This window comes from Phaethon lepturus, unplaced genomic scaffold, assembly GCF_000687285.1.
Source record: "Phaethon lepturus isolate BGI_N335 unplaced genomic scaffold, ASM68728v1 scaffold43771, whole genome shotgun sequence".
NCBI lineage: Eukaryota > Metazoa > Chordata > Aves > Phaethontiformes > Phaethontidae > Phaethon > Phaethon lepturus.
The window spans coordinates 9,726-23,505 of NW_010520720.1; the positions used below are offsets into that span (position 1 = coordinate 9,726).

Below are 13,780 nucleotides of genomic sequence, written 5' to 3' on the forward strand. Positions count from 1 at the left end.
CCAGATGTACGTATTAATTGGGAAACAAACTGAGGGGGGGGAACAACTTTGAAATAAACCAGATTCCTAATGGAATAAGAAAAGTCCCTCCAGTGCATTTTCTCCCTCTGTGTCAGCTTTTATAGTTCTGTTTCTGGCACGCATCTTTTGAGATTTCTTTAAAGATTGTTAAGAAATTTTCTCTTACATCAACAAACAATTTTCAGAGCCCGAGCAAAGCTTTAATAAAAAGCATCTTGCACAGAAGGTTGGTAATCAGGGAGGGAAAGGGGCAAAAGAGGTTGTAGGGAGGGAATCACAGGGCTGCTTTGTGATTTGTTTTTTACTTTCTAAGATCACCAAAACGTAAAGTTGCATTTCAAGCTTGTAAACAATTGGGTGTTTTTCAGGAAAAGAAATGCTTGTATAGGGCATGTGTGTGTAAAGGTATGTATTGAGAACTGCAGTCAGTACCTTCGTTTGCACTTGTGGGGTTGTGTTTATTAATGTCTCACTCTCATTAAGTTGCCCTGGCTCAGACGGACTCAGCCTGTTAGCTAGCACTCAGTAAACGGTGAAGAACAAAATTTGAAGGAAACCCTTAGAGGTTCAGATAGTGCTGTAGGAAGCCCCTCCCAACAATACTTGAAAAGCCTGGAATAGGTACAGTAGACCAAGTGTTCTGCTGAAGCTTTAAATGCTAGCAAAAAGCTTTCCAAGTTTTTACTGGCAAAAAGCTCCTGGACTCACCTGCTGTTTTTTTTCTTTTCCCCTTAGGGGTGTACAACGAACAGTAAGCGGGAATACCTCTGTACAGAGTTCAGCTGAGCTACCAGCAAAATTCCTGCCTGAGAGCATATTGCGTTACAGGCTCAGCAGACCAGTAATGCTCTCTTGACTCTCTTATTTAAACATAATGACAACACTACAGTCTTTTTCCAAAATACTTTGGCATGGAGAGACAGGGCGCGTGTGTATGTATGTGTATGTGTCTGTCTGGAAGTCCGTGCCCCAAAGGTGGAGGGAGCAAGTTTCACATGATGGACCTTCAGGATTGAAGGTAAAGGAAATACAGGATGCACATCTGGAACTGCTATACTAATGAGAGAATTAAAGAGAGCATGAAGCAAGCACGGAGCACACCCATAAAACAGAAGGTCAAACCTTTTTTAACTCTAGGTCTAAGTTAAAAACCACATTTTGGTAATTCATTATGCACCCAGAATGTCTAAGGTATTGATTATTCACAGAGCGCACTGGCGTGATGAAGGAATGCCACATTTGATCCAAAAGGAGAGGAGATGAACCATATTAGCTTGGTGCTTTGATCGCCAGGGGAGGGGGGGAGAATCATGGAGTATTAAATGCTTTTTTATACTTAAGTAGGAATGGAGAGTAGGGAAGAATGTAACCCTGCAGAGATTTTTAGGTGTTTTCAACAATAACTATCTAAAAGTGTATGTTTTCAAAATATGCTGGGAGACTGTCTTACAGGAGGTAATCATTCCCACAGTACTAAAAATTGTTTATAGCAGATGTTAAAATATTAAACTTTTTGATTTTAGTTCCATCTTTTTTTTGGTTGTAGAAACAAGTATTTGTTCTCTGGGTTTTATTTATATCATTTTGGTTTCCCTTTCTGTGCTGGTTTGTATAAAAACAAACAAACAACAAACAAACAAACAAAAAGCCCAAAGCAAATGAAAAAGTAAAAGGAAAGGAGAGGAATTCACAATACCAGAAATATGCAGTAGATACATCCAGTACTTGAAATAAATGTGTATTCTTTTATACTAGAAGCATCCTTGTCTTAAAATCTCAAGAAAAGAGCAAGAAGTAAAGGCTCCAAGTCTGCCACATCTTCTGCACATGTTTAATTTCAGGCACTGTCGTTGGTTTTGGTGGTAATGTGAGGGAGGTCAAACATATGGTAAGTCCTTGCAAAAATTAATCTAGGGGGCTGTTGCCTAAGTGGTCTGTGGAGTCAGTGCTTGTCTGCGGGAGTCTGGCTGCTGCTGGTGTTTCGGGTTTTTTCTCTCCAGCTGTAAATCTCATTTTTAAAACACCAGAGTATACCAGATGCTTTCCAAATAACACTCCTCGATGCAATTATTTGCAATAGCTGCCAGGGGGGTATGTGGAGATCTCAAAGGGGAGCAGAGTGTCTGCAAAACCCACTCTGCATTAAGATACGGTTCTTGCTCAAAAATACAGAAAAACCTGCGTTAGGTCCATGTAGTCATAGCATAGACTCAGATGCCTTGAAGAAAATGCTTTTCTTGTCACTTGCTGAAATACTGAGTTTCTGTCTAAGTAAAACAGGATTCAGAAGGGGAAGGAACTGGGTAGTGTAGGTTTTTCCTTCACAGCATGAGATGATGATTTTGATTTCTCTGCAACTGAACTGGGTGATCTTGGGCCAGCTGCTGGACTTTGTATCTTGGGCTCTTCAGCTACGTATCTGTGCCTGTCTGCCTTGCAGACACCCTGTGAAAATGCAGGCCTGTAGTTGCTACTGTTGTGGCTAGTGAGATCAGAGCGTGCCTGTGCTGGGCTTGATGGGGAAAGTCACGTGTAATACTGATCAAATTAATCTAAAACGTACTTAATTTTAAAACTCTGCCTAAACCCAGATTTGGGCAGGTTTGTTGAATGCATTTCTGGCTCTACTCTGCTTAGCCCGTATCTATGCTGTCACAGTCACAAACCTGTAGAGTCAGTGTTGCTTAAGGAAGTAGCTTTACACGCTTCCCTGAAATGTCTGAACACTGAAGTGATAGCAGAAGAGGTAACATGGAGGAAAGCCTGTCACTCTAAAACCACTGTTCTTACTCCATTTGTGATATTTGTTATTCTACTGGGCACTGAAGTGTGGTTCCTGTATTCATCTCTGGATGGTGCTTTCCTTCGTAAGGCATTTCTGTTGAGATCAGTACTGAGAGGTCAGAGATGGAAGGCGTGTGCTCAGCAGCAGCATTCATCTCTCATACACTGGCTGCATCTTGTGTAGCTTACTGCTGAAATATCTCAGGGTCTCTAAATGTATTGCCCATTTCATCTGCTTAACTATCAAAATTATATCTTAGTTGTCTTCCAGTCTTCTACTTGCTTTGCTTGGAGAGCTGGGAGCAGGAGTGGAAATGACTCATAGGCAGCATTGTCAGCACAGAGGGAAAACAGTTGAAATAATCTTACAGCAAAGGCAACATTTCTTCATAGCTCAGGCCCCTTATTTTTGTGCCTGCTTTTGACAGTAAAGTGAAATAAAGAAGGTAAAGAAGTAGCAAATTATTTTGTGTGGGGTTTTTTGGGGTTGACTGCTTCCAACATGACAGCCCTAGCTGAAAGAGAGTGTAAATGTTGTGCAACAGCTCTGTAACAAGCTTCCAGGCATGCTGTTTCTTCGCCACTTACTTTTCCGGGCTTCTTTTTTCAAATCCAACTGAAGTTCACGTTTGTCCATTGGAAGGGAGTGCTTTCTGTGTGCAGATGAAGAGGCACAGTTAACCCCCTTTCAAGAAGTAGTTACTGGGCTCTTGGTTGAACTGCGGAGTCCCAGTTTGCATGAATGAAAAATGACCATCTTTAATGGAAGAAGATAAGTGTATGGGGTTGTGTTTTTCCCCTTTGCCCAGGTTTGGCAAAGAAAGTAGTATTTGTGAGCTCTTCTTTGACCTCCCACTGAATGGCTGAAGGAGCTGAGAGGTGAAGAACCACAGTATTCCACCCCTAACAGCCCACAGCTGCCTAGGTAGTGCCAAGGTTATGGGCACTTATTCTGTCAAAAAAGTCTGCGACTCAAACGTACTCATTTCTTGCAGTGTTTAGTTGAGAGTATGAAGAATTAAAAACCCTGGACTTTTACTACTGTCTCCTCTTCATTACAGGGCTCAGACCTGCAGCCCTTCCTTTGCTAGCACGGCTTTGACAACGCAGCTAGGGCTGCATCTCTGTCATGTACCCAACACTAAGGTGAACAGTGTTTTCAGAGTATACTTTAAAACAGATTTTGAAATATGTATGTCCTCACTCTCAGTGGTAAAAATGACTGCTTAATCCCCAACAAACCCCAAAGCCCATCACGTTCCATTAACAGATGGGCTAGCAGTGTGCTGTGCTGCACAGAGAGCTCTGCCTCCGCCCACCGCTTACCGAAATCATGTGTTTTGTCTTCCAGACTCCGACCTGAGCATGCGAACACTCAGCACACCCAGTCCAGCATTAATATTTCCACCGAATTCCCCTGGTTTCCAGAATGGCAGAGGGTCGTCGACATCTTCATCCTCAGTCACTGGGGAAACTGTTGCCATGGTCCACTCGCCGCCTCCAACCCGTCTCACTCACCCTCTCATCCGGCTGGCGTCCAAGCACCAGAAGGAACAAGCCAACATAGACCGGCTGCCTGACCACTCCATGATCCAGATTTTCTCCTTCCTGCCCACCAACCAGCTGTGCCGCTGTGCCCGTGTGTGCCGCCGTTGGTATAACCTTGCCTGGGACCCCCGACTTTGGAGGACTATTCGCCTGACCGGCGAGACAATCAACGTAGACAGGGCTCTTAAAGTGCTGACCCGGAGGCTTTGTCAGGATACACCCAACGTATGTCTCATGTTGGAGACGGTAATTGTTAGTGGCTGCAGGCGGCTCACAGACAGAGGACTCTACACCATTGCCCAGTGCTGTCCAGAACTGAGGAGGCTGGAGGTGTCTGGCTGTTACAATATCTCCAATGAGGCGGTCTTTGATGTCGTGTCACTGTGCCCAAACCTGGAACACCTGGATGTGTCAGGTAACAGGAAATATTTCAATACGTGTCTGGTTCTAAAGGCCTCATGCTCATCAAACCCTTGATGACAAACGCCTTGACTCCTTGACCTTGGCCCCACAACTGCATGCTTTCCCTTTCTGTGTTGTCTTTCGAAGTGGGAATGCCAGTCTCCTGACACAGTACTGGTGAGACAGGTGCCGCTGGAATCTCAATGCCCCAAATGCCAGCAGCACCTCTTGAGTAGCCGGGCTTCCTCCAGTGGAGACAAGCTAGCAGAGGTGGCCCATTCAAATAGCACAAGTACTTTGTATAGAGTTTTGGACAAAGCACCCTTACAAGGGCCCATCTTGCAGCCAGTGCTACATCATATGGTGAAGCCTACTTAATTCAGCAACTTTTTCATATATATATATATACACACACACACACACACATATATAAAAAACTTATATGTAGATTATATATATAATGTATATGTCTGTAAATCTGATAAGTGATTTGAGGAGGAGCTCAGAATCAGTGCAAGGCTTTTGTCTGGGTATAAATACCAATTTTCATCCCTAGCTAAACTTCAAGATCCCCTTATTTCCATTGCTATTTTAATGAGACTTAGCTGGCTTGGACTTTTTGTTTTTTTAAATAGCGTATATGTTTGCTTAGTGGCATTGTGCTTTTCCTTTCACCCAGTTACAATGTATCACTGCAGCTGTTTAGATCAGCAGAGATGTTTTAGACAATTTCCTCAGACCCGCTCTGGGGAAACAAGATGTTTTTTGCCAAGGTCAGCCATACAGAATTTCCTCTCTGCAAATAGATTGGCACTTAATGGAAAGGATGTAGTCAAGCAGAGCACTGAGGTAAATTTGATGTTCAATACTTATTTTGTGATCTCACTTGTTATCGGTCTAATGCTGTTATTAATCAGCCAGACCAGATTTGCCATTGCAGAGGTACTAATGACACCAAGCAGGACGAACTGGGGATAGGAAGCGATGCTATTGAGTCGCACGTACCCAGATAAACTGATTTTTCCAAGGCTGCCTATCAGTGTATACACTGATTTTCTGTCTTTTTTCTGCCTTTTTTTTTTTTTTAACTGATTTATCCAGCTCTTTCACCTAATATTCCTAGAACAGCAGAATGTCATGGAAGGCATCAAAACAAATAGCATCAAATCAGAATTATTCACTTTTTGTGATTTCTCTCTGAAACTGCCAGGTGATAAGGAGTGTCTGCGGGACTCCATGGGAGTCCCGTCCCATGGAGTCTATTCGCAGTGACCTTGCATGAGAATTACTTATTGTCGGTATGTGCTGACATTAGTTCTGGATTGCTAACCACACATCCAGGTTGAAGCATCTTCCGCACCAGGAGAAAATCTATGTGCCTGTGTGATCTAGACCTAGAGCTACATATCACTTTGAAGGCTGTCTGTAACCCTGGCATATTTGTGTTTCTCTTACTACATCCATTAGGGTGGTATGGAGAATTGAGTGGCCCAAGTATCCCGGGCTTGGAGAGACAGGGCAAGTAGAATTACTGAGCTGAGGGTGAACTGTCTTGGCACACCAGTCTGTTAGCTGACACCCTGAGTGCACCTGCGGGCTTGTAGGTGACTGAAAATGCTTTGGTCCACAGCTCCTACTGATATATATGCTGTAGACTGAAGGTGACTTTTTCAAAAGCAGAGAAAATGAAAGGATCATACCAGGTCTTGAAACAGGTTCTTTTGGAGTCTGTCTTGATTTGTGGTTTTCCCAAGCCTGTTACGTTCAGACTTAGAAGGTGGTGTCTGCCCCTAAGAGCTCATCGTAGAACCATAGAATCATAGAATAGTTTGGGTTGGAAAGAACCTTCAAAGGTCATCTAGTCCAATCCTCCTGCAGTGAGCAGGGACATCTTCAACTAGATCAGATTGCTCAGAGCCCTGTCGAACCTGACCACGAATGTTTCCAGGGATGGAGCATCTACCACCTCTCTGGGCAACCTGTGCCAGTGTTTCATCACCTTCATTGTGAAAAAAATTCTTCTTTCTCTCTAGTCTAAATCTGCCCTCATTTAGTTTAAAACCTTCACTCCTTGTCCTATCACTACAGACCCTGCTAAAAAGTCTGTCCCCATCTTTCTTATAAGGCCCCTTTAAGTACTGGAAGGCTGCAATAAGGTCTCCCCAGAGCCTTCTCTTCTCCAGGCTGAACAACCCCAACTCTCTCAGTCTGTTCATACAGGAGAGGTGTTCCAGCCCTCTGAGCATTTTGGTGGCCTTCTCTGGACCCGCTCCAACAGGTAAATGTCTTTCCTGTGCTGAGGGCTCAGAGCTGGATGCAGGACTCCAGGTGGGGTCTCACCAGAGCAGAGCAGAGGGGCAGAATCCCCTCCCTCCACCTGCTGGCCACGCTGCTTTGGATGCAGCCCAGGATATGGTTGGCCTTCTGGGCTGTGAGAGCACACTGCCAGATCATGTGCAGCTTTTCATCCACCAGTGCCCCCAAGTCCTTATCATCGGCAGGGCTGCTCTCAAACCCTTCATCATCCAGCCTGTAAGTTTGGTCCAAAGTATGTAGAGAGTGAGTAAAATACCAGTCTTTGAATTTTGTCTTGACAACAGGACAGGAAAGTAATTTTAATCTCACATTTTTCTAAGTCGTCTTTTCTTTTTGAAGTATCCTGGTTTTGAACATGCTCAGAAGTCAGGGTGTCTGGGTTCAGACATGGCTTTTGCCTCCATATGAATTGAGGGTAACTGATCTCTGGAGTCTTGTTTTGAGACCACATTTTTCATTCTGATGTGGGTAATTTTGGAGGATATTTTGGAGGCAGGATTCCATTTTCTCCTCCTTCTGTCTGTAGTTAGGAGGACAAGGCTTGCACCTACACTCTCAAGCAATTCTCAGGACTGAAGTGGTTCACTGGTTTGGTTTCATACTGAGCAAGAGAAGTTGGGTACATGTGCTGGGGGATAACGCTGTACTTGTAGCTAGTTAATTAAAACCCAGTTCACAGTTGTACATCTAGTTGAATCCCTCTCCCCCTTGGATGGTTACTTGGCAGCAATAACGTACCAAAGTCTTTAATGTCAAAACCAGATGTTCATATTAACTTTAAGAGTTTTCCACAATGTAAGTTCTGTTACTCTCAGCATCCACTTTGTGGGCAGGTCTGAGATATCTCTAGAAGTTGGTTGAGCTTGACTGCAAGTTATTATCTAACACGCTAGCCAACATTTTTTCAATCTGTTTGGAAGTTTCTCCTCCCTTTTAAAAATCAGTTATACTAACTTTATGGAAAATCCTGTTACAAGAGCTTTGTTTTTACATTTTTTATTATTTAGGACAGCAAAATTGTTGCAGACCCAGGAACCTGTCATTTTGCCTAAAAATCGAGCAGTTCTATATCAACATGGACTCTTTTTCTGGTGAAACCATTTTGAATATCCTTCCCATGAAATATTTTACAATGTAGCCAAAGTAACTAGACAAGGCAATGCTGAGCTTGTCAAAACAGTGATTACACACCGATGTATGTGACTGCAACCCTGCTGTGAGACTCCTGACCCATTCACTTTCTAATTGTGGTCATTAAAGTATTCCTTTTTCTTGGATCCTCAGCAGATAGAACGTTCTCCTCAGCCTCGTGGACCCTTCATTCTCACTTAGTCAGATTTTAAAATTGAATTCTGGCAGCATGTAAAATATCCAGACTGACTCCTTAATCCAGCAACTTCCTCAGGCAAACACAATAGTGACAGCTACGTCAGGTCAGCAGAACTCTGCCTAGGTGTCAGCTTCTTCTGTGGAAACCCAGCTCAAGGATGGGGACTCCTGTGGTGCGTTTTGTATCACCTACTCCAAAGAACATAATTAATATTGTACTGCTTCCCTTTAGCAAAATCACTTTGCATTATTTGAAAGGAAACATATTTCCAAGGATTGCACTGTAACATACATGGGTCTGCAACACAGTCTGAAGAGGAAATAGCAGCATTCAGTTTTAAGAGGATGTTGTTCATTGAACAAAGTGCTTTGCTTCAAGGTCCCAGAGCTTCTGTATGACCTGTGGACAATTTGCCCATTTCATTTGTGTGACGCCTAAGGTAAAATTTGCATCTGTTCAAATAAATTTGAAGCCTAAATTAAAAATCCAGCTGCAAATTCAAATGATTAATGTAGAAATCACATGGCAGGTAGCAAACTGTTTCAAGTCCATATACCATGCTTCTTACAGCATTTGTGTGAGCCCACTGGATTATCTCAAAGGATATTTTTCCCTTTTGTTTTTAAGAACTGAAGCATATTCACACCCTCCACTTAGGCTCTGAACCTGTTGTATGAAGTGGTATGGGTTTGGGTCATTCAAGTTTTTGAGGTGGTCTCCATGAATTGTCATGCTCTTTACTTCCAGACTGCAGGATTTGTGCAACATATCTGATACGTGGAGTTCTAAGGTTGTCATCCTAACTTTTCTGGTGTTTCACGGGTTACGTTATCCCTGTTGGCCAGTGTTTCAGCGATACGAAAACACTCTTTTTATCCCTACCTGAGGGCACCTCTTTAGGCATAAGCTGCAGAATTTGTCTGAGTAGACATTCACAGCTAAAACTGTTGGGCCTTGACTGCTAACAGGTAGACCCTCCCTTCTTCCTTGCAGCTCTTTCTAGCTATGTTAATGCAATGTGCCCAGCTGAACTTGGCACAGATAAGAATTTCCCTTCAGGAGCCCGAGACTGCCAGTTTGCAGTGCAGCAGAAACAGCACCTTCCAAAAAAAAAGCTTTCATTCACCATCATGCACAGAGTGGAGGTTAAAAATGGCAGAAGTCTATGAGTGTATTTTTCCATTTAATCTAGCTCTTTATCTTTCCTGGCAAGGTCTGATGTTTCTCCTCTAGTGTAGTTACCTCCATCCATGGCCAGAGCTTCTCACTTGAAACAGTCTTTTTCTGCGACTGTCCATGTCCTCCCATGCCCTTACCAGTCTATTGGCTCCTGCTGACTCTCCCCATTTTCCTTAGGTTACCCGAATCTCCACCCTTCTGCAAGCACATAGTCTTGCCATAGTTTTGCATCCTTCCCACATTGCAGACTTAGGGCTGGATTCACATCTGTTCTCCAAATGCTTTTTCGAGGGTGGGTAGGGTTTGTCTTTTTTATTATGGGGTTGGATGGTGAAAGAGCCTCTGATGTTAGTTTACAAACTCAGCCAGTCAGCAAGGAGACTGCCTCTGATCAAAAAGCTGTGTTGGTTGTCATGTAGTACCATTTTCTCAAATTGTCACTGGGTTTCTATTGGAGTAACAGAACATAGCCTGTCCCTAGATAAACCTATGACTGTCGTTTTACATTTGGGATATGGACAAGATCGGTGTGTTGCTTTGCTGGTGCTCAAAATCCCAAAGCAATCTCACTGACTCCAGTGGAGTTTATTATTTCCTCTGATGTAGGATCACATCACAACAAATCCAGACTAGTCAGTCAGGATGATTCTGCTCTTGCAGCACGAAGATATCTTCCTCATATCCAGCATGCGATTTCAGGCCCACCTTTCTGGTCTTGCTGTGTGATTCGGTTTTATTGCTTGCTTACGTTTGCTGTGTTTTTCCACTTAGGCTGCTCCAAAGTAACATGCATCAGTTTGACTCGTGAAGCCTCCATCAAGCTGTCTCCCTTACATGGGAAACAAATCTCCATTCGCTACTTGGACATGACAGACTGCTTTGTCCTGGAGGACGAAGGACTGCACACCATTGCCGCTCACTGCACTCAACTGACCCACCTGTACCTGCGCCGCTGTGTCCGCATCACTGACGAGGGTCTCCGCTACCTGATGATTTACTGCACATCCATTAAGGAACTGAGCGTGAGTGACTGTCGCTTTGTCAGTGACTTCGGCATGCGGGAGATTGCCAAGCTGGAGTCGCGCCTCCGATACCTTAGCATCGCTCACTGCGGCCGGATCACAGACGTGGGCATCCGTTACATAGCCAAATACTGCAGCAAGCTGCGCTACCTCAACGCGCGGGGCTGCGAGGGCATCACGGACCATGGCGTGGAGTACCTCGCCAAAAATTGCACAAAACTCAAATCACTAGATATTGGCAAGTGCCCTCTGGTCTCAGACACCGGCCTGGAGTTTCTAGCCCTCAACTGCTTCAACCTGAAGCGCCTGAGCCTGAAATCATGTGAGAGCATCACTGGGCAGGGCCTGCAGATTGTAGCTGCCAACTGTTTTGACCTGCAGATGTTGAATGTGCAGGACTGCGATGTCTCTGTGGATGCTCTGCGATTTGTTAAACGACATTGCAAGCGCTGTATTATAGAGCACACCAACCCTGCCTTCTTCTGAAAGGACACCCCCACCTGTCGTTACAATGCAGTATTAAAAACACTGATGTATAAACACACGCTCCCATATTCAGTAATGCTGTCTTTTCTATAGCTCACGGGAGTCAGCTTTTCTTGTATGTTGTGGGTGAGGGGGGTTTCTAGAGGACTATTTTGTTTGCTTTCTGTATGACCACTTTTTAAGGTGCAGTGGGTCTCCGTGGAGAGGCTGCTTTAATGCAAAAGCAATGAGTGCTCAGCATCCCCAGTGGGGTGCCATTTCCGTAACAGCCATGATCTTGTCCCAGGCTACAGTAGCTACCTCCAAAGGAAATAGCACATAATCCCTCCTTTGGAAATGCTACTAAGCTGTGTCAAATACATCTGAATTCCAGCTGTGCTCATGAAGCTGACTATGCAATATGTGTCTGTGTTCCCCAACCTCTTCCAGTAAGGCTGATAAAGCATCCCCTTGTCTCCAAGTAGTTTCTCTTTGGTAGTTGTCCATTGTAATCCCTCAGGAAATACTGGGTAATGCTCTTAAATGTACTTGATTGAGCAGAATAAGACCTGCTGGCCATTGCCGAGCACTCTGCTGAGTGAATCTGGAGATTGTGCCCGTGCACGGGTTTCTCTTGGAAAGCCCACCTCCAGGTCACTCGTGCATCATCACTACTTGCCTTCATTTCTAAATCTGCCCTCTCCTGCATGTGTAGTGCCACTCTCTGGTAGCAGATAGGGAATTCTGGGTCTGATAAGCAGTGACATAGTCACCCAAGTGAAGGAAAACAAATGAGAGATTGGTGGCCTGGCAAATGAAAAAGCCAACATATCTGCCTAAGAAGCTGCTGTAGTTCTGCAACAAGCTGACATAGCACTGTAGTACACCGGGGACTCTCTGAGGCGTTGTGGAGCAGCTTCCATGGGGCAGTCCCAATTGCTGTCCTGCGCTGCTGTCACCAGAAAGTCTGTCTTTGCTCCTTCACTGTATCTCTTCAGCAGCTGTGGCACCATTGCAGTTGACATTCCCTGAGCAAACCAGGCACGTGTAAATTCAGTCTGTGCCTTAATACCCATAGAAACGCAACCCTTTTCTGTGGCCTTCCACTTCAAAGGAGAGATGGCTGATCTCGAGACTTCAAAGACGTTAGCCTGATGTTAGATAACACCCCTGGGGACAGAGGGGCTTAGAGTGTTATTCACATTAGATTTAGATTTTGTGAAACCTTGTCTGTGTGTGTTCCCTTAGGCTGGAGAAACAACTGCTGTTCAACAAGGAATTAAAATGCCAGCGTTGCCCTGTGACACTGGGAGCCCCTTGTACTCCCACGGTCACTCTTGCTCATGCAAGAGTAAGAGTGGTTTGTTGGTTCCCCCATCTCATTGCCTCCTTCTCCAGAGCGTGTGGTCATTTCATGGTTACTTTCTTCACAAATTTCTGGCAGCCATTTCTCTGCATTTTCACATGTAATGCTTAGATCGGAAAGCCAGACACGTTAGGGGTGATGATATTTTCAGGCAGGCCCCCTGCGCCTGACTGACAGGTGAATTCATACGTTCAGCTCAAACGCTATAAATGTCTCGGTAGAGAACATAAGAAGGGAAGCACCGTGTCTGGTTTTCATAAGCAGTAGTTCCATCATCTCCAGACAACAGTAATAAAATCATTGATATGAAGTGAAAATCCATATGCTCGAGAAAAATTCATAACGGCTGAGGAAATACTTGCAGCAATGCTCTCTCAAATTACAAAAAAGCAATGGTTTGGACACGTCCCTGCAGAAGGAACTTGTCCTACTGCTGCAAAAAGTCCGGTAACTTATGTACGTTCCTCCAATTTTGAGTTTCTTAACATATAAGATGTCATCAGCTCTGAATTATAAATCACATTGTACTAAAGCAGAGGGCCATGAAAAATGAACTTGTCATTGCTACTATTACTGGTCAGTGACTAATAGGGGGTGATACCATCCTTTGGCCGGTTGATATCACTTTGGTTTTCGTTTCTGTATTTTTAAAATTAGAGATTCTTCTCCAGCAAGTAGATCAGTATATTTTATCCGAGCCAGCTATACTCTCTGTTTTATCCTTTATCTCAAAATGGCCCTGAGGATAGTTAAACATTAAGCCCATTCCCAAGGATGGTGGGATTTTGAGCCATTTGCACTCATGAAATATAAGGCCTCATTAGTAACATTTAACTGTTTATTAAAAAAAAAAAAAAAGAAGCTACTTTTCTGGCTATGCTAAATTGAGTGAATAGTGTTACATGATTTTTAAGGTTTCTAATGTTTAAATTGGCCTGTACTGTACAAATCTCACTATAAAGCCTTAATTTGCTACCGAGAAATAAAGCAATATATTGGTAACTGATGAGCGTGCATCGTCATTTGCACTAGTTAAATTACTTGTAAAACTTTTCTTGAAAGGTAGGTAAGTGAATGAGCACATCAGTACATCAGGTAGGTGGATGACTATATTAAAAATGGAAAGAAAAAATTGTTATAGATTATGACCTTGCCTATCTGTCTCTTTAAAATTTGATTTTCCTCATGTGGTTCTTCTTGACCCTGAAACATAATCACTAACTGGAAGTGTAAGTAAAAGAAAAAACAGTATATAAAAAGCACATGTGTAAAAAGTTCAGGAGCACCTCTGCATTGATTTAAAGGCAAGTTAACATATTTGATGCGAAAAGTAAAATGGAATGATTG

General features: G+C 43.6%; 1 protein-coding gene across 1 annotated transcript; it reads left to right on the plus strand.

Moving 5' to 3' along the window:
• Window positions 1-4,161: 4,161 nt before the first annotated feature.
• FBXL7 (F-box and leucine-rich repeat protein 7) lies at window positions 4,162-11,734 on the plus strand. The gene is made up of 2 exons (XM_010297474.1): window positions 4,162-4,768; window positions 10,352-11,734. The coding sequence occupies exons 1-2, from the start codon at window positions 4,171-4,173 to the stop codon at window positions 11,086-11,088; spliced, it is 1,335 nt and encodes a 444-aa protein (XP_010295776.1). The 5' UTR covers window positions 4,162-4,170; the 3' UTR covers window positions 11,089-11,734.
• Window positions 11,735-13,780: the final 2,046 nt, after the last annotated feature.